Source organism: Anabas testudineus, chromosome 18, assembly GCF_900324465.2.
Source record: "Anabas testudineus chromosome 18, fAnaTes1.2, whole genome shotgun sequence".
Lineage (NCBI taxonomy): Eukaryota > Metazoa > Chordata > Actinopteri > Anabantiformes > Anabantidae > Anabas > Anabas testudineus.
In genome coordinates, this window is record NC_046627.1 from 15,166,770 (window position 1) to 15,191,728 (window position 24,959).

The following is a 24,959-nucleotide window of genomic DNA, read 5'->3' on the forward strand; positions in this document are numbered from 1 at the left end:
CAGGGCTCGTGGGAACTGCCGCGATCGCTTACAATCACTTCAGTCAAACACCTGGGAGATAATTGACTGAGCTTCGGTCAAACTTGTTTTTTTTTTTTTTCTTCCTCTCTCTCTCTCTTTCCCTGAGTCTTCACAATGGAGACAAAGAATGTAGGCACAAAAAAAAAAGATCAGAATCACTAAATCCATTCCCAGACAAGGCACTGTATAGATGGTCTGAGAGCCAAATTGCCTTGCCCCAGTCTGGGCCAAGTGAATGTGAAAGTGGTCGAGGAACAGTTGTGGTTTTCAGCTTGGCAGTCCCAATGGAGATGTAGTGCCGGAAAACATAACAGTGAATAACACATAGATAAATGTTTTGTCTTTTTCACACCTCAACAAATGCTTCCAGACCTCAATTCCCAAATGCAGAATCTGTAACATAGCAGAACTCCGTACGGTAATTTATCAACTTTGCTAAATTGTATGGCAGGGTGATGTCACACCTGGCCAAGCTACAAGATCATTTAACTTTTCCCTTCATGTTATTATTAGATACTTAAATATTGCACAGTGGTCATGTATGAAAAGTCTATTTCTCATACATCACATAACCAGTTGTATTGATTCCCCCATGTTGGCAGGATCAGCGCAAGGGACAATGCGCGGCGCTAGTGTGGATTTCAAATTGCCAGAGTTTATTGCACACTTTAATTCCAAATACAGTGAACGGTGTGTTGCAAAACCCAACGCATTAAACATTTCTGACCTTTACAAAGCCCCTGGAGTGTTTTTCAGAAATACAGAAACAGGAACAAACAGCGTTACGGACATGTAGCCCCAGCCTGTGCCTCTATCACCTCTCTTTGGAGTCACAGAGACGGGAAAACCAAAGGAATCAGTACATGCTGACATTTTCCAAATCTGTGAAGGTGTCTGACAACATGTGTTTTAACAGCGATGTACATGATACAGATAATTTCATCACCATGTTAATAAGTAACAAGCTATAACTATGTTTGATTTAAGAAGAGTTCACCACAAGATCTCTGAAGGAATTAACTTTGCGAGGCACCACCTCAGACATTTTGCTTTTATGATAACCATCATCTACCCTTCCTTTGGTTGCAGTCATCATGCATGTGTCATGACATTTTCACACAGGTGAATTAGTTAAGTGTCATTACTCCTGCCAACATGGCGCAGTTTCTATATGACTGATGTATTCTGGGATTGTGTGACATCATCTCCTGCCCGCTGTATAGAAAATGAAATGTCTTAAAATGTTACCGCGCGAGATGTTAAATGAAGCATCATCCGCTTTAAGTTGAGGCACTAGAAGGGTTCAAAGTCTCTATAGATTAGTTTCCAGTTTCAGCCACTCATACTAATTAAAATAACAGTTTAAAAGCTGAAAGCAGATGAAGTGTCTGTTGATGCCTAAACCATGAAAAGAGTTGAAATGTCAGTTGATAATAAGTCGGGTCATAATTGGCCACTTCAATTACCTGACAGTACTATCATGCTCAGTGCTCCCAGATTTGATGGCACACATTTCTATTCAGGAAAGCAAAGGAGCCAATAATTTTTGAATTAGTGCATGGCAGCGGCAGGAGCAGCCATTAAAATCACACTGCTATTAGTCATTATACAGTAGTTAGACTTTACAGTTTCACTGTTGAACATAATCATGTCCTAGTTTCATTATCCATGGGAAGTATTTATTATGAAACCATTCGGCGGTGTGTTCTTATCAGTGGACGCAACTTAGTGAATTCGTGTTACTGACTCGCTAATCTTATTCAAGGTCATGATCCACTATTAATAAAATCCATAAAAAAAGGAGCCGTGTAAACAACAGTGGACTCGGTCAACTTCTTATCTTGCACTTGGCAGCACCACAGCTCTCATACATATAGAAAGTGATTTATCTTCTGATGAGAAATCACATTTAGCATGGAGGTGGTTTTATCCTTGGCCTGTTTACTCCAGCTGCCTGTGGGGGCAGAGGGTAAACTGAGGGTAATTATTATTAGGGTATGGAAATGTTGACAGCTTTACATAGCCGAGACTGCCTTGCTCGCAAAATTGCTCACAAGAACACACAGTGACACAGTAACTCACACCTGTTTAAATGGGAGATGCTCCAGCATGGACCGAAGCCTCTGGAGTAATTTTCGCTTTGTTTGGGGGGGGTCTGTCTTCCTGATGCATCTGTTCTTTCTCCTCACGGGACTTTAATGCTACTTTGCGGACGATATATGTTTTCATTACGAGCGTGGCCTCATTATCCATTTATGTGGCTAATGTTGTTATCCCTCGTGGCTTGGCATGCACATGAAAAAATAATTGGATATAAGTAATTCTAATATGACCGCTGTTACATGCTACAACAATCCTCTAACAATGTCCATCCCTGCTACCTCCAAGTGCTGCTTTAATAACAAAATGCCCAACAAATGCTTGTTTTGGCCAAAAACATATGCTAATACAGTTAAAAAGTCTACTTTTTGACTTCAGGTCCCTGCTGCTTGCTCTGTTTTTGAACTTAATATTAAACAAAAACAGATTTAAATATATATATATATATATATTTAATATGTATGTGTATGTGTGTGCGTGTCTTTCGTTAGGTGGTTCTCTAGACGGTGGCACAAATCCAGGATCATCTACATGTCCGTCTCAGCTTTAGATCTAAGAACATACAGTTGTTGCTATGTGATGGGACGATGTTTGCTATTCGGCCCCGTCCTTTCCAGTAATCATCAAAGACTCTACACATGTGATCTCTCTCTCTCCACGTCGTAACCTACTCGGGTTGCAGTTGAAAGCATGTTTCGACGGCGCGCGCCTTAGCGCTTCTCCTTGAACCCTCGCAATAAGAAGTTCATATAGCTGACTTAATGATGCCATGACAGATGCTGTTCTTGAATATCCTCCACCTTGTACCACGTTGAAAAACCTGTTACCGACATAATACAACGCAAATAGCATAATTAAGCAGCAACTACTCTCCTGGGTTGCTGGGATCATACATGTTTATTTATTGATATTACCACTATGCCATTTACGTCTACATATTACTATTATGTCAGGACATCCATGTTTCTGCCCTGAAATCCTCATTTTCCCGTCTATATTAGGATGACTGATGTCATGAAATAAGAACTGATACCTCCAAGATGATTATCTGCCACACAGTAGATATGAACATTAACAGATTTTCTTTCCATTATCAGGCAGGAGCAAGATTAAATCATGTCGTCTTCCAGTTCCATATCTATCTTGGTGCTATGGGCAACCGTGCATCCTTGCTCTTCTCATATAGGACTTTGGCTGCCGGAGGAGTTTTTACACATTTCTGGCCCACAATGCTTGACTGGGCCTTGATGAAGCCAAAAGTACCTGCTTTAATTGCGGTGTTTTATAGACTGTACACAAGGCTACCCTCGCTAAATACAGCGTGCTTAGATTAATGGGAGCGTTCAGCGTTAGTGCATTTTTAATGAGGACTGGAGGCTGCCAGACTACTTTTCTATATGATGAGGCGCACTTTCCTCTTCGTTTGTGACACTGGCACGATACTCCGCGGCGCCCCGGTGCCCACCAGCTGGTATCCAGTGCGAAGCCAGGAGAAAAGCTGGTGTGCCTAGTATAGTGCATCCCAACCCAGCAATGACAAGCAAACAAACAAGACTCTATTTGGTACTTTTTCTTTTTTTTTTTTTAAGTGAAACGGTGCAGCTTGAAATGTGCGGCGTGAGATTTAAACACTCACGTTCGCAGGCACACCCACCCACACAAATATACACACATACAGAAAGAGTGCACATGAACGGTTTGGTATTTTTCCACGTTCACACACACAAGAGTGCACCTGTTGTCGCTGTAAACACACACACAGACACACACAGACACACACACACACATACGCAGAGCTTATCAAAGAAAAACAAGTTTACAGCCTGATATGTTACAGGATACAGGGTGTGACCCTGATTTACATTTGCATGTGGAGTGCAATGGAGTACAGAGAGTAGAAACGGCAGTCAGCACCAGAAGATAACCCCAAACATTCACTCTAAATTTATGCCAGTATCCTATTCCCTCTCACTGAATTAATGCTTTAATCTCTCCCTCTTTGTTGCATGTGTACTCGGGCACAGTGCATGTGTGTGTGTTTGTGTGTGTTGGGGCGTTGGGAGGATGGGGGTGGAGGATTATATTTCTCAGCAGCCCACTGTTTTAGTAGTTCTTTTTTTTTGGAAATGAAAGAATTTACCACACGAGTCCGGCGTCGGAGAAATTGCACCTTTTGCCATTTTCAGTCCTTCGTCTATTCAAAGTCACACCAATAGTTCCCCCCATCTGTTCTGCTGTCTTTGCATTTCTCCTCCACAAAGAAATAGCTAGTATTCTATAATGGAAGATTACCTTCAAATGCAAGCTTAAGAGATTATGCGCTTTCATATATGTCTTTATCCATTATTCGATGTCATTTCTTCAACATTCAGTCCCCTCTGTCTCTCACTTTTCCATCTCTCCTTTCCCTTTTGGTTGTTCTCTCATTTATCTGTGTATCTTTAATTCACTGCTTTATCTATTCAAATAATACTCACCTGCTCGTACGGCGCACAGAAACTTTCTTTCTTTTTCTTTTTTTTTTTTTTTTGTCTCCCCAGATACCTATGTCAAATCTGTGACTTAACGCACTGCGTCTTTGATCCTGCGGCTCGATCTGCATGCAGTACCACCAACATGTCCGATGACAGACCATATCCATAATTTATTCCATTCTAAAATGAAAAATCAAGCGTTGGCTGGGGAATATTCATTTTTTCCCATCACCACGCTGCCACCTGACTCTGCGCTTTATGAATTATTTTGACGATTGGTAATGATGTCCTGTGTTGGTAGGCCATTACAGGAGAGGAACTTAATTCGCCCATTGTTAATTAATTGCTTCATTCTTAGCGGGAGTAATAAAAATGCTATTAAGTAAAATACCTCTATCATTAACCTAACTTTGTTAATATGGGTATCAGTGGGGCTCAATAAACAAAAGCTGTAGTGCCTACTGCCGCTCCAGGGTAATTAAAAATTCACTGTCATTAATTATATCGGATGGAAGATTGTCCAAAGAGTTGGAGTCTTGTTGACTATTCCCTTCCCAAGGAAGAGCTCCATCAGGCGCACGGTGAGATGGGTTTTTAACAGGCCTGGACGTCCTGCCGTTTATCCGCAGTGGACAACTCTATACATATAATCCCAAAATATCCTGTAGTTATGCAAAATTAAGTACTTAATATATTTTCAAGCAGGTTTTTTCCACTGCAACGGTGCGTTCGCTTTTATAATTATGCCACCCACAGTCGGAGAGATCTTACGTACTGCTATACCAGTTGACGCTTTACTGTGGAGTCATAATGCTGCGTAACAACACGGCTCGCCTCGTTTTCAAACAGATAAAAGAGGGGGAATTATGCAAACTGCTGTAAAATGTGTTTGGTCAAGAAACCATAAAGCAATTGTCAGGTTAAATATATGCTATCTCGAGTTGTATAAACAGACATGTTTGCTCCACAGATAAAACCTGGCGATTACGCCTTTCGGAATTTACAGGAATGCCATGATATTGATTACGCTTATGCTGGAGAACCGAACTCGCCTCTGCGATACAATACCGTGACCAACTATAAACGGCACTAAAAGAAAGACTATACGTTGGTTCTTTTCAAAGTCTTGGACTAAAAATCAAATATAGGTCTGTGTAGAAATACAGGAAAAGAGTAAAGCGAATTGCCACAAGCCCTCCTGTGTTGCATCAGTAAATTGTGAAGTGTGAAGTGTGTGAGAAATATTGTCAGTGATGATATTAGCTGTAGAGATATTCTCATTTGTTTGTTCAAAGAGACAGCTATGACAGCAATCACTCGCACCAGGAGCAGGCCTCGAGATTAACATTGCCAGCCCTTTGTATCACTGAGCTCATTGTTTGCTTCCTCTTCACTATCTCCTTCATCCCCTCCTTTTTTTCTCTCCCCTATTTTCTCTTCTTCCTCCCTGTCTCCATCTTGTCACATTTTTTTTGAAAAACTGGTGGCACAGGCGTGAAATTGATGTGATGAAAAACAACTGGGATATCTCTATGAGCCATTTGCTTTGCCATTATGGCCACCCCCGCTCCCCTCAGCATGGCTCTAGGCTTTCTGTAGCGATTGGGGGCATACTGCAAATTAGCCAGCAGCTATCTGAGGTTACCAGCCAAGTGCATCGCTAACTTTGCTCTCTGCCAAGCTTACCCCTCCTGGTACTAAATCCACACCTAGCTTCAGCCAAAACTTAGTTTTAGTGACACTTTCTTTAGTTTGTTTGGTTAGTTTAAAACTCTCCTAGAAATGTATAAAGAATAATATTAATTTGCTTTGGCACATGTTTAAATCATAGATGGCTGCTCTACCGACTGAACCACAGTCCTCCAAATATTGAGACAATTTAATTTATAGTGACTTAGCCATGCAAACTGGCAAACCTAATGTTGCTTTCAATTGCCAATGCAAAAGTAACTATAAAGTATTAATAAACAGAGAAATAGCATTACTATGTTTCACAAGAGCTTATATAGAGTATCATTACAGAACCTGGCAGTGGATTTCTTCTTTTATCACTTCCCAAACAACCAAGGAAATACATAAGGTGCAAGGGCAATAAGAAAACCCTCTCTTCAGTTATGTTCGTCCTAACATCTCCCACATGAGCCATGAACTCAGGCTCTTACTTATCCCAGAGCTCCACCTTTACAAGGAGAGATAAGGGCAGTTCAGACCTATTGTTGCAGCCGACATGACCCTAAACATGAAAGGGCATCTTGGCCATCTCCCATTGTGTGAAGCCACAGTATATATCGAGCCGCATAAACCTCATCTTTTTGTGCGAGGTGAAAAGAGAGGGGGCCTCTTAATTAAGCAAGCGAGAACGCAAGTGACTTCCTATGTGCATAAATGAATACTCAAGAAAGTAACTGTGTCATCCTGGATGTAGATAAATGAACGAGTTGCTGAATGCAAGAGGCAGTAAGTGGGTTAGCATGTAAATAAATGAATAAGTTAGCAAATTAGTGTTTAAGTGTGTTAGCATGTAACTAAGTGAATAAGCGAAATGAATTACAATGCGAGGGAGTTTGCAGGGTGAATAAAGACGTTACAGAAGCGAGAGAGTCAGCAGTGAAAAAGAAGTTATCTCCCTGCAAAAAGCCTTTGAGGACACAGTCGTTCGAGCACTGCCTATTTGCGGGGCGGCACAACAAGAACATCTGGCTTGCGCATGTCATATTTCCTTATGTACAGATGACATGCCAATTACTCCTTAATTACATGCGTCATCTGGACCAAAGTGTCCAATGCCAGCGCTGATTAATCCTGTTTATTGTAGCAGCGATGACAGTCCCAGTGGACACAGAGCACCAGAAAAAAAAAAAAAAAAAAACCACCATATTGGAGGGACTCGCAGAGAAGTCTGCAGGGACGTGGTAGCCAGGGTAAGGGTAGATGGATGTAATGAGTGTCTGACAGTTAATCTCGCTCTTGATTTCAACCACTGATGATAAGATATTACAAAACTAAGTGATGGAAATTGTTTTGTTTCCAGACAGTGGGAATGGCCTGAGGCATAACAACGTCTGACTGGAAAAAAAAACAAACACTAACAAAAAAAAGCTTTAGTTGCCAAATACATTCAGGTTGCCTACTCACAAGGAAAAGCAAACATTATTGCTCAGCACAATCTGCAATATGCTTACACCCACTTTCGTGTTGATGGACGACTGCCAAGTCATTTAAATATCATGCCCAGAGAAAAAAATCACGATTTTACTTTCTGTATCTTCAAGTCCACGTTTCATCTTTTCTTCTTTTCCAACATTGCTAACGAGGCTGCATTTGCGAGACAATTTAATTCAGACAAACACGATAGTCCTGACGGGGCAGCGAGGTCATGTTGGCGGTGGAAGGATCTCAGTGTGTGTGTGTGTGTCCGTGAGTGAAAATCTAGACCTTCCTGTAAATGAATACGTAGCATGTGTGAGCCAGATATCCATCGTAAGCAGGAAGATCTGAGACCGTGACCGGAATATATGGGGGAGGGGACGATGGAAACCGTCAGATTAACACTGAAAGTTCAGAATTGACCCGGGGTCAGCCCCAGCGAAAGCTGGTTCATCTTCAGATGAGGGCTGGAACAGCTTCGGAGCGCAGTGAGGTAGGTAGGTAGGTACCCTTCCCCTCAGTCTGACCCTTTGTCAAAGCCCACGCTTCCTGTCCCCAATCACTCCTTCTTGTACTTAGCTTCCATCTTCCTTCCCCTCCTTCCATATCTGCCTCTAATTCATGCCCCATCTTTGCCCAACTCTTTCCATCACTCACAGTAGCTCACACCCTCCAGCTTTTGTTGCTCCCTGTCAGACTCTCTTTCAGCATTAGCTCCATCTCCATCCATCTGCTCCTTTTGTCTCTTTGCTCTTTTTCACTAAGATGCCTTGGCAAAAATGGGTATTGACTGTGCCTTCTCTTTCCTCTCATCCCTGCTCTGCACTCCCCCCACCCCCATCACTGTGTACTCCAGCAGTACATGCTCCTTTTAGGAGGTGATGTGAAGAGTAGTACAAATGCACCCTGTAAGGGGAAAAAAGGTGATGATACAATCAGTTTTACTGTGCCGTAAGGATTTTTTCAGGCTCGTGGTTAGACACTCCGTATGCAGGCTGTATGAAAGAATTGCAATTCGCATGCATTTTTTTTCCCCCTCTATCTCATTCCCCTTTTCTTTTTCCTTTCATTGCTCAAAATAATTAGGCTGCAGTCTCCGGACTCAGGGGTGTAACGTTTCTGCTCATGTTTCCATGATACAAGAGCAACAGAAAAAAAAAAGAAAAAAAACTGGTTGTGCTGCTCCAGAAATTTCTACCTGTGTGTCACCCCAACCCCCCCACCCACCTCTAACCCTCCTCTCTCCCCTGATGCTGTTTTTAACGTGGAGTTCCACAAGGCACAATGCACTTGAGCTGACCTAATTCTTCCCTGGCGCTTCTCCAGTACTAAGAGTACACGCGGTCTGCACTGTCAAGGTATTCAGCCCAGTTTCTCTATTATTTTAGAAATCAAGCAACATCTGTTGTGCTTTGGGCCCTCCTTGAAACTCACTGGAGGTTTTTTGCAGTTTGCAAGCGAGATGCACCTAAATTTGCCGGTAGCCAGCGATGAGATCGCGTTAATGCATTTTTCACTTTCCAGAGTTCATTTTCATTCCTGCTTCTATCTGTCTGTTTTTCTTTTTTTTCTAGCAAAACATGAATTTTATTACAGATATTTAAACATGCAGTTTAAAATCCAAATGCAATCTCATAAGCTTAAGCCTATCAGGGAAGAGATCATTCTTGTAATGCTTTTTAGAGAACCCCGCAAACATCATTGCTTTTACAGACCGTGGCTTTTGGCTCACTAAGTTTAAAGTTCAAATAAAACTTCAGAAAGTGCCTTACTGGATATTCAGCATGACAAGCAGTATTTTCATGTGCCCTTTCAATAGAAAGAGATTTAACAACATCTCCTCCATGCAAGCGCATCTCATTTCCTCTAGTTACATTGCCAGGCGTGGGGCATCTGTTGGAATTTTACAGCAATTTGAAAGTTTGGGTTTGTTGCATTTTGAGCACAGGGAGTGCACCAGTCTTGTTTATGTATGTGTGTTTGCAACCCAAACCCTCATGGTCCATAAATTTTAATATTCCTTGTGAGTGCTATACCCAAGCAAAATACAAAGTGCCTCACAAGTCCCTGCCCAGAGCGCTAGTTTAGCACAGTTCTCCACCAAGACACATTACACACCAGGCCCCGCGCTCACAGCTCACCCTCTTTCTGCCACCACTTTCCACATGCATCTTGCATGACTCGCTGGTGATTTTAAACAAGCCCAGTAACAACCCTGCAACACGCTGCTCTGATGGGAGACTCCGACATGCATCGCCATGTGACCATGATATTATTCGTCTGCGGCGGGCTGGAGTGAGGAGGGGGGGGGGCAGGCTGCTGTTCGAAAAAACAGCGTTGGAGTAGAAATGGGGAGGGTGGAACCATCCTGTGACGCGCCCCAGGCTCCTTTTTGTGTTTACCAGCCCCTGCGTGGGACTGATGCTATTTTCAATTCCAAGGCACAGCCATGGCTAACTGGCCCTAGCCCTTTTTTTTTATGCCATTTGCCTTAATAATGTGGGCCGGACTCTCTGTGGGGAAAGCAGCCGCCATCCTGAGAGTGGCTAAATGACACAGAGGAGTTCACTGATGGAAAGAATTACACACTTGTGTGCAGGTCGGAAAGGCACCAGGTTCTCTGAAGGGCACTACAAAGTGAGGCAATGTAAATTCTTCACAGGGGGAGAATGCACTAGCTTCCTGTATGTCAAGGGGCAAGCGTTGGCATAATTTCCGGCATCACACTGTTTATCTTGTTACCTATAATGCATGTGTTCAGAGCCTGTGAAGGCTAAGTAAATGTGTGGCGCTGGTGGGAGATCGTGGCAGATGAGAAATCCCTATTTTTTTTTAAATATGTAGGAGAAATTCAAAGTTTTGAACTAGTTGTATTATGTCACATTAGTCTAGTAACGAATACTTTTAGTGCAGTCCGCCATGTGATTAGTCTACACCACATTAGAACCTCATAGTTGCAGTGTGTATCCATTTACACTTCCTGTAGCCACTTCTGTATGGTATTACATCCTATGTTATTGTAGAGCATTTGACTATTGTGAAATGTGACCACTTCCTCCATTGGCCCCCCAATAAGGAGAAAACAATATCGTTCATCAATTGGAAAAATGACCCTTGCACCAAAGATCTGAAAGCACATCAAACGACATCAACTGGGAGAATGACGCATAAGCTTCCAGGAATAGATGTAGCACTCTGTTTTACCTCTGCCCTCAATTAATTCTTATGAATCCAGCCACTATGTATTAAAATGGCCAGATGCTAGGATAAATTCTGTTGGGAGCAGTGACATGCAACAAAGTGATATGAATCATCTCCCCACACTGCGTGGCTCCACATTCTCACAGGGCCTGTGACACAATTTATGGAACAAAGAAAACAAGACAGCCACTTAAGCATGGACGGGGCCGTCAACAAAAGACGCCGTTGAAAGGTACTGTATTACAATTACCTGTGTAACCATAATTCCGCCAGAGGAGCAATACAAATTCAGCCCTTCAACGGAAAAGTTCATATCAGATTCAATTTAAGACCAGAAATGCAAATGGGAGCGCGTGCACCGTGAGTCAGGCCACGTTGAACATTCAAACAAAGATAATTATCTGTGGATTAGTCTCATTTTAGCTTTGAGAGTTCCACTTGTCAGCTGACTCTTGGGAGAAATTGTTTAATCATTAAGACCTTTTTGCTTTCTGAGAACTGCCAGCAGCATAACCCCGGTTCGAGTAAGTCGGATAGTAGTTTGCCTGCACGTGGAGCACAGCACGCTCTACCCAGTGAACCATTTAGCAATTAACAGTACGCTTTTCTTTATTATGGATTTTAACCATTTAACCCGTTAGAATAAGCATATGAAAGGTTCTGCTCTGCACTTTGCAGCAGTCAAAGCCTTAGTGAGGTTTGGTTGGAGATGTCAGCTCCCATAATATGACAAGACGCTCTGAATAAAATGGGTGTGAACAACTTTTCACACTCCATCCTATACATTCAGCCCCCTTGGGCCGTGATGTGAAGGGTAGTGCGAAAGCAAAGACCCAAGGCAATTCTTTGGGGACAGAATGGATGAACATGCGGTAATGTTGCTCTTGTACCTGCCAGTGCGCCTTGGCCCCATTTCTATACCTCCATTGAAGCGGGCTACTAAACATTACCTTTTCTTTATCTCATTTGGCACCATTATGTGACAATCTGCCCGTACGTGCTCATTCATTATCATATCTCTGCGACTGAAACAAAAGCTGTGGCATTTCAAAGATTTCCTGTACTTCTGAATGGGTGTTTCTTTTTGAAATGATTCCTTTATCTAGAAATCTCTACTGCTGCATACATAAATATCCAGCCTCTAGTAAGAACGTGTTTGCAGAAAGAAGGGAACCAAAGGCCACTGAAGAAGGGAAATGATAGCATTGTGTCTATATTTAGCTCCCGTTGTATTAATTGGCATGGAGATTACAATCAGATAAGCTATTTGACTGTTACTTACATGTTGCTTCAGGAGAGGCAGAAACATCATTTTAGCTGCTTTTTTTTTTCTTTTACTTTAAATTTTTTTTAAGTCTGTGTCCATTATGGCGTCATTACTCAAGTTGGGAGGAATCTATCTGACCGGTAGCTTCTGCTCCTGCACTTGTGTACATCTGTTGGACATATAGACACCATGTAGAGAGTTTTTTTACATCACAGAAGGAGTTAAATCCCTGTTGCCTGTTTTATCTCTGCTGCGTTCCCAAAGCCAGCAACCATCGAGCTCCATGTCACTCCCATGCTGCCCCTATATTACGGTCTGTATGGTACTGGTCCATCTGGGCTCTGTGAGGTCACTGCACACACCACCTGCTCTGGTTGGGTTTCACCGTGGCTTCTGGGTAGCATCTCTAGGCACGCGCGGAGAGGCAGATGTATGGTCTTAGTGAAACAAATGCCCTCAGATGCTCACATACGCACACAATGTCTTAGTGCACACATGCCGGAGTGGATGCACATAATCAGTAAAATGTACATTTTCCACTCCCAGAACCTTTTTCACAGGTTTCTGTGCAATTTGGTGTTACAAACTTGTGGTTTACTAGTTTAGGGAGACTTTGCAATTGCTACTTGCATGCTCAGGAGGAGTTAATAGGCTCACAAGACTTAAAAAGTGAATTGTGCTTAGCTTAGACCAGAGAGTGTGATTCTAATTACAAAAAATATATGATCAGTTCACATTTCCCCCCTGAAAAACAACATCTAAACAGAAGTACACAGGACTCATAACCTTACCAGGAAAATCCCTGTGTGGTAATACCTCATCATTTGCATATAAAATGTTTGTTTTATGAAAGACAATAGAAAGAAGAGGTGCGCTTGTCAGTCTGGTCAACAGAAAAAAAACAAACCGCTTTGTTTCAAATGTCCACAAAGCTGGTGTTTTTATTTGACATGAGGTCGTGTTGCCTATACACGTCCTGCTGACACTGTATACACGGTTGATACTGCCACCTGTCCTTTTCATTGCCTCTGCACGGACAAAGAAAGAGTTGAGAGAAGACTTGACTTACCATCTTTGATACTCGACACGGCGAACGCACGCGTTTCAAGTTACAAGTCTCGTCTGGAGCCGGTGCAGGAAAGGCTCAAACTGTGGAAAGTAGCTGCCATTGTACAAAGATCGATGTTGTGATCAAACACAATACCAATGTAGCCAAAACTAGAATATATATATACATGCAACAAAGCTGAGGTTGTGCGCTTGAGTTTTATTTCTTAAAGATGTGCGTAAACATTTTGCGCAATTTTGTGTATTTGTTGTATTTGTTGTTTTGTTTGTTGTTTTTTTCCACTGTGCACCACATATATTTGTTTGAACGCACCCTAACACGGTTTTAACATGGACATTTTTTGCAGTGCACGGAGAGGATTTTACTATGTGCGCAGCCAGACCCCGCCTGCTCGCCGCGCGTCACCGGCGAGTAGTGTGGACCGGAGTCACTCCCTCTGCCTACTTTTAATAGCTTTGTCATGTGATGGAAAGCAGTTGTAAGACAGGTGCCCTCGGTTCATTCTCGGCGAGGGGCAGCAGTTGCCTGTGTGAGAGCGAGTGGGAAGCGTGTGTGGATTTCTTTTTTACTTGATTTCTTTCTTTTTTTTTTTTGTTTTTTTGTTTTTCTTTTTGTTTGTTTTTTAATTCTCCGGACCGTCATTCAGTGGCTGGATGGCGTGGGACAGGTGTAACCAGGACTCGGTGTGGAGAGAATTAGAGGTGAGCGCATCCAAAAAAAAAAAAAAAAACCTTCTAACCCTCTGGACTTTGCTTTTTGGTTTTTTTGTGTGTGTTTTTTTTTTTTTTCCTCTTGGGGACGATGGACCACACTTTGCTATTTAAGCTGGTGATCTTCACGCAAGTCTGCGCTCTCTTCTCCTTCTCCTGCTGCTGCTGCTGCTGCCGGTGTAGTGCGCGTGTGGACGCAGTTGAGGATGCGGGGGATACATACAACACGGGGAATATATGACAAGCGGAGGGAATGTGCGGAATCTCCCCTTTTTCGGCTCAGTTGAAGGTGTAGTTGTTGTAATGTGTGCACGGGCTCAGGACCATTGCTCTCCTCATAGGATCTCTGTTCACTCGGAGCGGGCGATTTGCAAGCTGGCGGATATTTCTCCTGTACGCGCTCCGGTGCCGAGAAGGGTTTTCATGCCGAAATGACTGAAATGTCTCAAAGTCAGGTATTTCGCTGACGCACGAAACCCACTGACGATAACAATCCCTTTGATGTGCAGTCTCGGGATAGCCTGTTATTTTTTTTTTTGTGTTTTTCCAACGGCAAGAGCAAAGGTTGTCCACACTGGTGGGACCGCTATCTGGCATTGCGCAGGAGCATCATAACACAAATAGTACCGGCCACGTCTGTGTCTGTGTGTGCTAACCATCCCGGCCCGGGGGGGGGGGGGTGGGGGAGCGTTGCACTGACAGGAGAGCAACATCGCCGCCAGACAGACTTTATGATTTTTTTAAAAATGTATTTTCTTTATGGTTTCTGCGTATTTCTGTGTCTGACAGCTCCAAACAAACGATTCGCATCCGCTCAGATCCGCCTTTTAAACCTTATCTTATCGTTCCCTTAACCATTATGACTAAAGCACGTAGAGGTTTTCTTTTTAAACGCACATCAAAAGGATACTTAGTCGTCCCCTTTCTCCTGATTCTCCGAGCCTGTCCAGGTTGTCGTTACGGACGTTCAGGTCCACCTGGCTCCACTGAGAGGTGCTGAGGTCTGTCTACAGGGGCTCAGCGATGCTTTAGAAGAGATGTCACAGAAAGTGCATGATGTAACTGCAGGCTGGCTGCATATTTGTGCTTATGTGCGGTTTTTTTTTTTTTTTTTTTTTTTTTTGCGTAATGAGAATATGACATGAAGCCCTTTTCGGCTCGCACTGCATGCGTTCCGACTTCGCACCTCCGTAATAAAATCATGCTTTTTCATTAAGAGAAGTGTCATTCACGACCACAGCCCGTTGCTAGTCTTCCCCTCCTCTTTCGAGCAGCTGCTCCGAGGGTCGATGCGTGCGTAAATCACCGGAGCGCCACTCTGGCTCACTACGCCCTGTTTTATTTTCACCAAGTTCCCCAAGAAGTTCGCCAGATAATTGGCCGCAGCGCACCCGGTCTCTGCTGCACATCCCAGCGGCTCTGTTTGGCTTTGGTTCGTGCTGTGCCTTGTCAGAGTGGATCATCTCAGGGTGGAGGGGTGTGTGTGTGTGTGTGGGGGTGTGTGTGTGTGTGTTGGGGGGGGGGGGGGAAGCCTAAGACGCAGCTCCTCCGCAGTTGCTGTTGCAACATAACGGATTTGTCTCATCACAGTCTTAAGTCATCGCGTATCCGTGTTGGTGCGTTTCCGAGGACAGATGAACTGTGACACGAGTGTCTGGGCGGTTTTTCCTACTTGGCACAGCATCCGTCTTCCAGCTTTGCCCTGAGCCGAACCCGACTGTCATCCCTCCTCCAGTCCGCGGGCCAAATACCTCCAAGTGCTTCGCTCTAGGATATCTATCTTCTATCTGTCTTGAGGCCATCCTGCAGCGTTAAGACATCGCCTGACGCGTTGTCAACAAAATTAGAAGCGTGCAACCTCATAGACAGCGGCCGCAACGCCGGTTTGTGTCGGGCTTGGATTTGCATGTGCACGGTCACAGAGTGTAAACACGCCTCGAGTCTGGCGTGGTTGTGCCTTTTTTTTTTTTTTAATGATCCCTGACTGCAGAGCACAAAGTTTGCCTGCCTCGCGTGGAGCACAGAGAAAGGTCTTCCCGATGGTTGCTCATTTCAGCACTTAGGTTTCTCGCCTAGGGGTTGCATACTCAAATGAATACTTTATCCATAATGATGAGGTTCATTATGCTGAACAAAAGCAGTTAGTTCTGTGTGCTTTATCAAATAATAGGGTTTCTACCTTTGGTAAATATGATTCAGGAATGAAACATCATTTAAACTTTCCAAATCAGCTCAGTCGTATAAACCTACACCCCTCCCCTCTTTCACCAATCTGTTACAATACTTTTTTTATATATCACCACAGTCCCTGTTTGACTCCCAGTGCAGAGCCCTTCACTTGCAGCCAGAGCATTGCTGACGATCTGTGTGTGTGAGGGGAGGAGGAAGCAGGAACAGCTGCTACATACAGTACTCATTGGCTAGATTACATAAAAGTGGCTGGTGAATAACAAAATCTCAACAGGCAACATTTTGGAAGCACCGAAAGCCAGCACCAATCACAGTGCTGTGGGGTGGGGGGGGGGGGGTGATGATGATGGGGAGAGGACAAAGTGTTCAGCGGGTTGAACAGAAGCAGAGCGGAAACAGGTTGCAGGTTTGCTGTGTTAATGATCAATGGAGTTGCTGTAAGGTTTGAAAAATGGAAGAGTTCGTATGTTAATTTAAGGGCTCTTTGTTCGTTTAGGAAGCAACAGCGGGTTTTAAGAAGTTGGACTTGCGTCCAGATTGCTATTCCTCCATTGTTTTCCAACTTGGCACAATGATTTCATGGTCTGCTTAGCATATTAAAAAAGAAATCACTGGTCGTCTGACCATTCTTGTTATTGTTTTCCTTTCTTTCCAGTGTGCTGCCTTGGTTGGTGAAGACCAGCCCCTCTGCCCAGACCTCCCTGAACTTGACCTTTCAGAACTGGATGTCAGTGACTTAGATGCAGACAGTTTCCTGGGTGGGCTCAAATGGTACAGCGACCAGTCAGAGATCATTTCCACACAGTATGGCAATGAAGCATCCAATCTATTTGAGGTAAGTCAAGTTACTAGTGTACTCTTTTCACAGCATGTATATATTTTCCTTTTGTCGCTGCACCTGATCATTTGTAAAACTGCCTGTTTGTTATTTCTAAGCTATGGAACACCGGCGATTTTATTGCACACGCTCTCTCTCTCTCGCAGGTGTCTGGACTTAGTAGCCTGAAAAATATGATGCCTTAGCAAACGCAATCTGTTATCGCATTCTTGAATGCGAGCCAAAACAAAATGTACAACTGTTACCGGTTTACAAACATGCCTTAACATCGCTCCAAAGTACAAAAAAAAAAAGGAAGATAACGTGAAGAACGATAAAAACAGGAGGACCTTTGTCCCCTTGTTAGGATCTTGGCTGTGGCAGCAGGCTTCCTTATCAAAACTTTGAGCAGTTATTTCAGCGCAGTCAGTAACGCGGCACACATCTGAAAGAGCGCCCTGGTAGTAAACTCCGGACGCTGGCTGTATTGCAAAACGCTTCTCAAAGGTTACTAGTTTTAATCTTTCCACCCCACTTTCCCTTTTCCATCTCCCTTTACATCGGACCCTCTCTCTTTCTCTTCTCGTTCGGTGACAAACGAAATCCACAGAGGGCGGTGATCTGGCCGGGGCCATAAAGCCATTGGTCTTGGGACTGATTTCTAGTCCCCAGTTCATTATAAGCCTTTATCAGTGCCAGGGATAGACAAGAAAGACTGAGATTGGATGGTTTAGCCTCGCCTCAGGAGGAAAAGCCCTGTTGCAGAAGGCAGTATGTGTGTGCACCTATGGCGCTGTCATGTCATTATGTTTTTAGGGTCTTTGCAGTGTGTGTGTGTGTGTGTGTGTGTGTGTGTGTGTGCACCTCTATAGTGGTCTTGGAAGAAGCAGTTGATAACAGACTAAATTCTTTCCACGTTTAACCTCCCACCACCTTTTCAGAGTCTCTTTATATCACCACACATTCTACCTCTGTGGACCTCCCCAATACACACATACACATAAGAAGGAGGAGGGTGTGTGTGTGTGTGTGTGTGTGTGGGGGGGGGGGGCTTAAGTACTCGCTGGTGTGACCGTGGCTCCTCTGTCGTCTGAGAGTGATATGGCTTGCAGCCACCTCTGGGGGTGAATAAAAATACCAATGAGAGTGTATGCATGGGCTTTTGTGTGTGTCACTTTAAAGCACATTGGAACTTAGCACCCATCGAAGGGCCTGATGAGGGAACAAGAAGCTGTGTGCAACTTCCCAATCTGGGAAGGAGCTTGTGTTTGCGTCCCTGTATGTGCACGCGCAGCCTGCACGTGTCTGCATCTAGCTAGACAAATACTGAACCCAGCAAGACAGCATCCATAGTAATATGCTGATGTTATGGAAAGGCTTTAATCAAGCAGTGAAAACTGGACTTCTAAAGCAAGTAATAAACTTCCCTGACCGGGGATTTCTTTCCATCTTTGGAAAATTTCAAGTCACCATATGAAGTGCTCAGTTCATCTTACGGGAGGACGCAGCTAATCCTACTTAATCTGACAGGGGAAAGTTTGCTGCTCGGCAAGGATCAGAAGGCTGGGGCTGCAGCTGTACTTCCTGCACTTCCCCCTGATTGGGCTGCACACAGGGCAGAGAGACATCTCATCAAAAGCTGAAGATTAGGGAGCCTGCTAATAGCTGTCCACATTAAATCGTAGAAGTGTGTTCTTGTGCTTGTGTTCTATGTAGATATATATATACATTAAACAAATTAGCTGGATGTTCTTTGAGGAAAAAGGAGGTAGGTAGCTGATTATCAAGGCTGCGCTAAGTAACATGTAACAGCTGGGTGCAGCTGTCACATTGAGGGCCCCTCTGATAAGTGCTCCCATCAAGCAACGCGCTCTGAGGACATTTAAACTAACTTTCATTAGTTTGAGTAAGTCGTAAATGATTTCCAGCCAGTAGGGCTTTTATTCGCTTTGCAGTTGGGAGCCGAAATATTTCTGTCACTTGGGAGAAAGTCTTATTTGACCGCTAAGGTGACAGTGAAAGTTGGTGTAAACAAGTATTTGTGTGAATGCACATAAGCCCCGTGTTTTTTATTTGTGTGCGTTCTGTTCCCTGAGTAGCGTACAGCATGAGATCACAAGCTGTGCCCTGCCTGGCCTTGTGCTCCATTCCCTGCCACTGTCCCAACTGTCCCTGACATGAAATATGGAGAATGATATGCCACAACCACCCTCCACTTTTAACACGCACACACTCACACAGATATGGCAGCTAATGCTCCTGGCACTGTGTGCTTGACACTTCTTCAAAACGGCCTGACCGTGAAAGTGCACGGTGTATTTTGGGCTGCAGTTGTTGAGGGGTGGTCACTCCAATAGGTTCCCAATGTACTGCCAAAGACAACAAGCATGGAAGCATGACCCAAAGTCTTTTTAACCACAGGTCTCCTCTCAGATTTCATGTCAAGCCAGATGGTTTTAGTTGATTCAGATTCCGATGTGGACGCCTCGGTGGCAGTCGCGCTGGGCTGCGGCATGACCACAATACTTGTATACAGAGAAAGGTATTTACAGTTGCTGCGCGTTGTAAGTCCCTCCATGTGATTCTGCAACTAAATTGGCACCGTTGCCACTGCTGTACCTGTCCTGTTGTGACACGCACCGATGACAGACGGACAGGTGTGACACAGAGACAAGGGCAGAAGACAAAAGTGAAACAAATAGGGAGGCGCGGAGATGGTTGGAATAGACCGGGCGGATGACGAGACGGACGAACGTGGTGACAGATGGGCAGTGAAAGCAACAAAACATATAGTGCAGGAGAAGCTTGGAGTTGTGCCAGCCCGGATCAAAGCCCATGGATTGGAAGTAAAAAGGTTGTTGGCTTTGCAGGTGATAAAATAAGATGCCAGGGCTTAAAGCGTTACTCAGATTTTGTATTGGGGCATGCGGCAAGTATGCAGAATCTTTCTATCACTCTGCCATTATGCTGAGTGTGTGATTGGACTTTAAAAGGCATTATGGCGCTTTGTCTTGCTTGTTTGTGCCTTTTTGGACAGATGCTCCGGCGATTATTCTTAAGTAAAGGCAGATTAGATTGATTGGGTAATCTTTAGCAGGCTTTGATAGAACATGCTGCAGACAAAAAATAAAAAAAAAAAATGTTTTCCTCAAGAAGCTCTCCCTTCCCCGTGCAAACAGGCGTACGCATAGATTAACTCGCACACTTGTTGACGATAGGCGCTCCTGTGAGCTGAAACAGGAGCGCACACAAAGTCGTACACCCTCCCGAGAGGAATAGTCACCACCCCCCCCAACACACACACACACAAGCGCGCACACAGGCACACAGCAGAGACCCTTATTGTCCCTGTTTCTACTCCTCACTGAATGCCGGTGCCGTTTATTTTGCAAATTTATGCTGACATTTGAGAGTACACCGCCCACACCAGTTCACCGCTCCAGCAAAGGGTGTATGAATTATCATATTCTACTGTATAATATGATTTTCTCAAGTGAGTCTTATTAGAATACATCATACTTTCCTCATGCCTTCAGATTTTACTGTACTGATACATTATTTTCACCGTCTGATGGATGAAACCCTCCATCGCTGTCGAAGCTGAAGGCAGTTTGTGGCTGTGTTGTTTCATGTTACACAAATGAGAGGCATCTCAGACAAGCAGGCGCAGACATATAGTACGGCAGCGCAGACTTGGGCCGTCCAGGCTCGTGTCATCTTGGAGCGTCTGTCAGACCCACTCCACAACAAGAGCTCTCAAACCGCCGCCCCACAACACTGTGGGCTCTGCTCTCTGCCATCCCCTTCTCTCCCTCCCCTTTCCTCCCTCTGTCTTTCTTGCCTCCCAGGGCAAAGCATTTGTTCCTGGCTGATGGGGAGTTGAAGCTGCAGTAGCTAAACAAATATATTCTGGCCTCCAACAGTCACCTCTGGAAAGAGAGGCTGGAAGGAGGAAAGGGGGTGAGAGGGGGAAAAATAAAAGCATAGGGAGCAGTGAGTGGATATGGCAAAAAAATAAAAAATAAAAAATAGTCCCCTCAGGGAATGTTTGGAAAAAGAGCAAGGGAACATCTTTTGGTCTGGTGGTGACTGCTTGGCCGCCTGTCTAGCTCTCTTCCTTTCTCTGTCAGATTTACGCACACACACACACACACACACACTCAACCCACATTCCCAGTGGGCTGCTGCTGCTGATTGAGGCATGGTTTGGTGTTCCTGCCCCAGCTGATCCCCCCCCTGCCTCCCCTGGTGGATACCCATCTCTCATCGCACCGGAGACACTGAGTTGCATGCGTGCTATGCGTTTGTGTCTTTGTGTAATTGAGACGCTGCATTTAAAGATCAGATAGTGGACTTTGTTTTTGTTTTTTTTTTCTGGCTAGACGCGACACCGTCCCCTTTCTGTTTTGTGCGTTCTTGTGTGTGTGTATTGGGGGGAAATTACTATTTTTAGTACCTGGGGTAATCTCCACTAAGAGCCTTTCAAGGCTGTTTCGCTTTAACCTGGCCAAAACACTAAGCCAATAATCCCCCCCCCCCCCTTAAAAAAAAAAATCATACTCTCTCTCACACACACAGCAACATGCTGCAATGATGCCATGCGATAAGACCAGCCTGCCTTGTATTATTTAATAGCGAACACGTCGGAGTCGGTGGAAAGTACAAACAGCCGTTTCCTAGAATGCCTTTTTTTTTTTACTATTCCACTTACACAATGAGAAGAGACAGGACGTGCAAAGGGATGTGTTTGCATAGAGATGAAATAAATTGATCAAAGAGTGGCAGGAAGCGGGTTACAAAAGAAAGCGGCAGAGCGATAGCCAGTAGTGAGAAAACGATATAAATAACAGACAGAAAAAAAGAAAAGTGGGGGGAAGCCTCGACAGGGAGAGACAGTGGGAAGAGGATGGAGAAAGGCTTTCAATCAGTTAGCGCTGTGATTCATGGCGATGCGTTATCAGTCCTGGGTGATAGGCTGCTTCCCCGCTTCAGGAAAGGCCAATCGATCCCAGGTGTATATATATATATATATATATATATATATATATATATATATTGGGTGTACAGTATGTATGTGTGTTTATTCCAGGTTGTCTTGGCCAGGTCTTCTTCTTCTTCTTTGGTAGTTTGCCACATTCTGTGAATCTCTGTGATTTTGTAACACAATACCTTTGGCTACACCCAGCATCACTGGGTGTGCTCTGTTGATGTGTAACCTCAACCTCACCTGACAGTGCAGTCACCGAGTTCACCTGTTAGTCTTTTTTTTTTTACACAAGTCCAAGCAAGTTGAAAGGTTATCTTTAATTTTCTGATGTTTCATTATTTATTATTATAATTATTCTATATGTGAACACGTTGCTGGCCTTGCGCTGCAATCTCTGTACTGTACTGTACATTTAAATGACTAGTTTTCCCCGGTTGAGCGTTTATTTTTAAGAGCTTTGTCATCCATGCAGAAAAAAAAAAAAAAAAAAACCCTCCCCTTTCTAACTAAGCTTTATGATGTGCACTGCATGCTTATAGCTCCAGCTTATTTCCCCCCTGAAGCATTTAAGTCTGCACAGGCCTCAAATAGTTCAAGAGGCTCTCTGAGGCTCTGCTGATACATGAGTGACTGGATGCTTGGATGACTCACTTGCTGCCCAATCAGTACCTTCTGAGTCTAAGCTGAAAGCAGAAGCTTTTTCAGACACTTGGTTACTGCACATAGAAAACATTTCTTCCATTCTACAGTGCGTTTTTTGTTTTGTTTTTAGAAACAGAAACTTGCGTGTATGAGTACATTAATTGGTATTGAAGAGGACTAGTGGGAAAATCAATCGGAAGCAAATGGCAATATTGATAAATAGAGACAGGCAAGGGTTGGAGTCATATAATAACTGGGGTTTATACCCAGTCCTGATTGACTCTTGCAAGTATTTCACAGCACAGCATCATGCTTATTCATATATATATAAGGTGATATATGCACAGTTAAATTGTGAAGTGCTGTATCCAGGATGAATCTGCTGCATGATGGGTAGACTGGGAGAGGATTTTGAGTGTTGGACGCTGGTCATCAAACGTCAATGGCCACTGATCATTCTGCATTTGGCAGGCGTTGCGTTGTCTAGCTGTGTGTGCAGGTGTGGTGGCTAAGCTAAGCTAACCGTAACCCTTGAAAGGCGAGTCTATCCAAACTAAAGGCAACGTGATCAGTATTCCACAGAGAATAGATCCTAGATTAAGATGAAACATTCAGTGTTGATGCTCCCGAGAAAGATTTCATGCCCCTTCATCCTTTCTCATAGCACCGCTGCCTCACAGTGAGTTCGGGTTTGTATCGACTCTTACGTGCACCGTGCCTTTGATGTGTTTTCTTTTCTTTGCTTGTAAAGATAGGAGCATCCTCAGATTGTAAACACTCATGCAACATGCAAAAGGCTTGTGAAGAAGCCCTGCGTGTTCGACCACCGCTATCACGCGTGCGGTCCGTACACGCATGGCACTTGAAAGTTCATAAGATGAGAAGGGAGGCAAAAAAAAAAAGAAAAGAAAAAGCAACTGCTCAGATAACACGCTCACAAAGTCACGGCGCCGGATAAGAGGCGTACGCTCTGCAGTGCGAGCCTCCAGAAGTGTCGAGGCAGCCATTCACACACACACACACACGAACAGAAGTCAAGGTAAAAGATAATGCGTTTATTTAGTAATCAGCAAATAGCCCTCATGCAGTGGGGACGTAGCGAAGCCTGTGAGGCCTTGATAAGATCATTTGCTTTCAGGTGTTTCCCTGTTGCACTGCTGCTATAGGATTGAGTGAACTGAATAGGGTGACCTTTTTTTTTGCTGCAGAATCAAATTGACTACCCCTCCCCCACCCCACACCCCCCCAAAGATTACGCTATTTCAATTATCTTAACTGTTTTATTTCCCGCCCCCTTTTTTTGTGTATGCACACAAATGCACGCAAAGACGTAGAACAGGAGCTGTTGTTTGAAGCACTGTAGACCGCTATATCTTGTCCACTGTACCTTGGCTCCCCTCATGCTGGCACCTGTCCTAGGAAGACATTAATGTGACAAATGAAACGCCACAAACCCTCAATGGTCTTGGCATGGCCCGAAAGGTCAGGAGCCGGATTTAGTTGCGCATGCAAGTGTGTGAAGGTGGTTTCGGCATTGGATAATAACATCGAGTCCTTTGTGCAAACAAACAAGAAGTTCTAGTCCTGTTTTGTTCTCCTCACAAATCTATGTAAATGTCAAAATCAAAGTGGCCGGCCTTTTTGTGCACGTGTGTGTAATTGTTTTATGGACAGCTACGCTTGACTGCTCACGGCAGACTTAACATTCCAGCCAGGAAATGTGGCAGTGTCCATTTAGCAAGATGGACACAGGAAACAGGCTCCGAGCTCCTTTTTTTTTCCCCTGTCTCTCCCGCTACACTCAGTCTGTCCTCCTCCCCCTCGTGTTCCTCCAACATATTATTAACAGTGTAACAGTATGTTGAAAGGCCCCTTGCTTAGTGGTGCACATTCAGTGCTGCCGACTTAAACAAACAGCTATTTGTATTCCATTAGGCAGGAAAAAAAAAAAAAAGCAAAGCAAAAGAAGCCCCATCCCTCGTCCCATCTCTGCATCTAGCTGAATATTCCTCATTCGAGGCTCCAAGTCTCTGTTTTTCCTCACCCTCCCGCTGTGACCGTCAGAGCAAGTCAGAGACAGAGCAATCACAGCAATCAGTGTTTTCTCGTGCCAATCCGATTGGGAAGTAGCTGCCAAAACAAAAGAGTGAGTGTCCAATCATTATGATGCTGTGTGATTTTGTGGTGTTAGCAAATGGTTGCTTGGACCATCTGTTGGACGGCTGGAGTAGGAAAACAACAGCAGCTTGGGGCAAGAGTGTGGATGGGGGAGGCTCCGCCAGGACACACCAGACTCCCTTGTCGTCCCGTCCGTTTTTTGGGATAGTTGAGTGA

The 24,959-nt window shown here is 44.2% G+C and overlaps 1 protein-coding gene across 4 annotated transcripts in view; it reads left to right on the forward strand.

The window, feature by feature from the left end:
• The first annotated feature begins 13,729 nt into the window (after nucleotides 1–13,729).
• ppargc1a (peroxisome proliferator-activated receptor gamma, coactivator 1 alpha) overlaps nucleotides 13,730–24,959 on the forward strand; it is a 34,957-nt gene continuing 23,727 nt past the window's right edge. For 2 of the 4 annotated variants that reach the window (XM_026352497.1, XM_026352498.1), the window contains exons 1-2: nucleotides 13,732–13,980; nucleotides 16,835–17,014. In XM_026352497.1, the coding sequence (XP_026208282.1) occupies nucleotides 13,933–13,980; nucleotides 16,835–17,014 (228 nt within the window). In that variant the 5' untranslated portion in view covers nucleotides 13,732–13,932. Of the gene's footprint in view, nucleotides 13,981–14,167; nucleotides 14,445–16,834; nucleotides 17,015–24,959 lie in introns of those variants that run through there. The other 2 variants (XM_026352495.1, XM_026352496.1) reach the window with 2 other exon arrangements.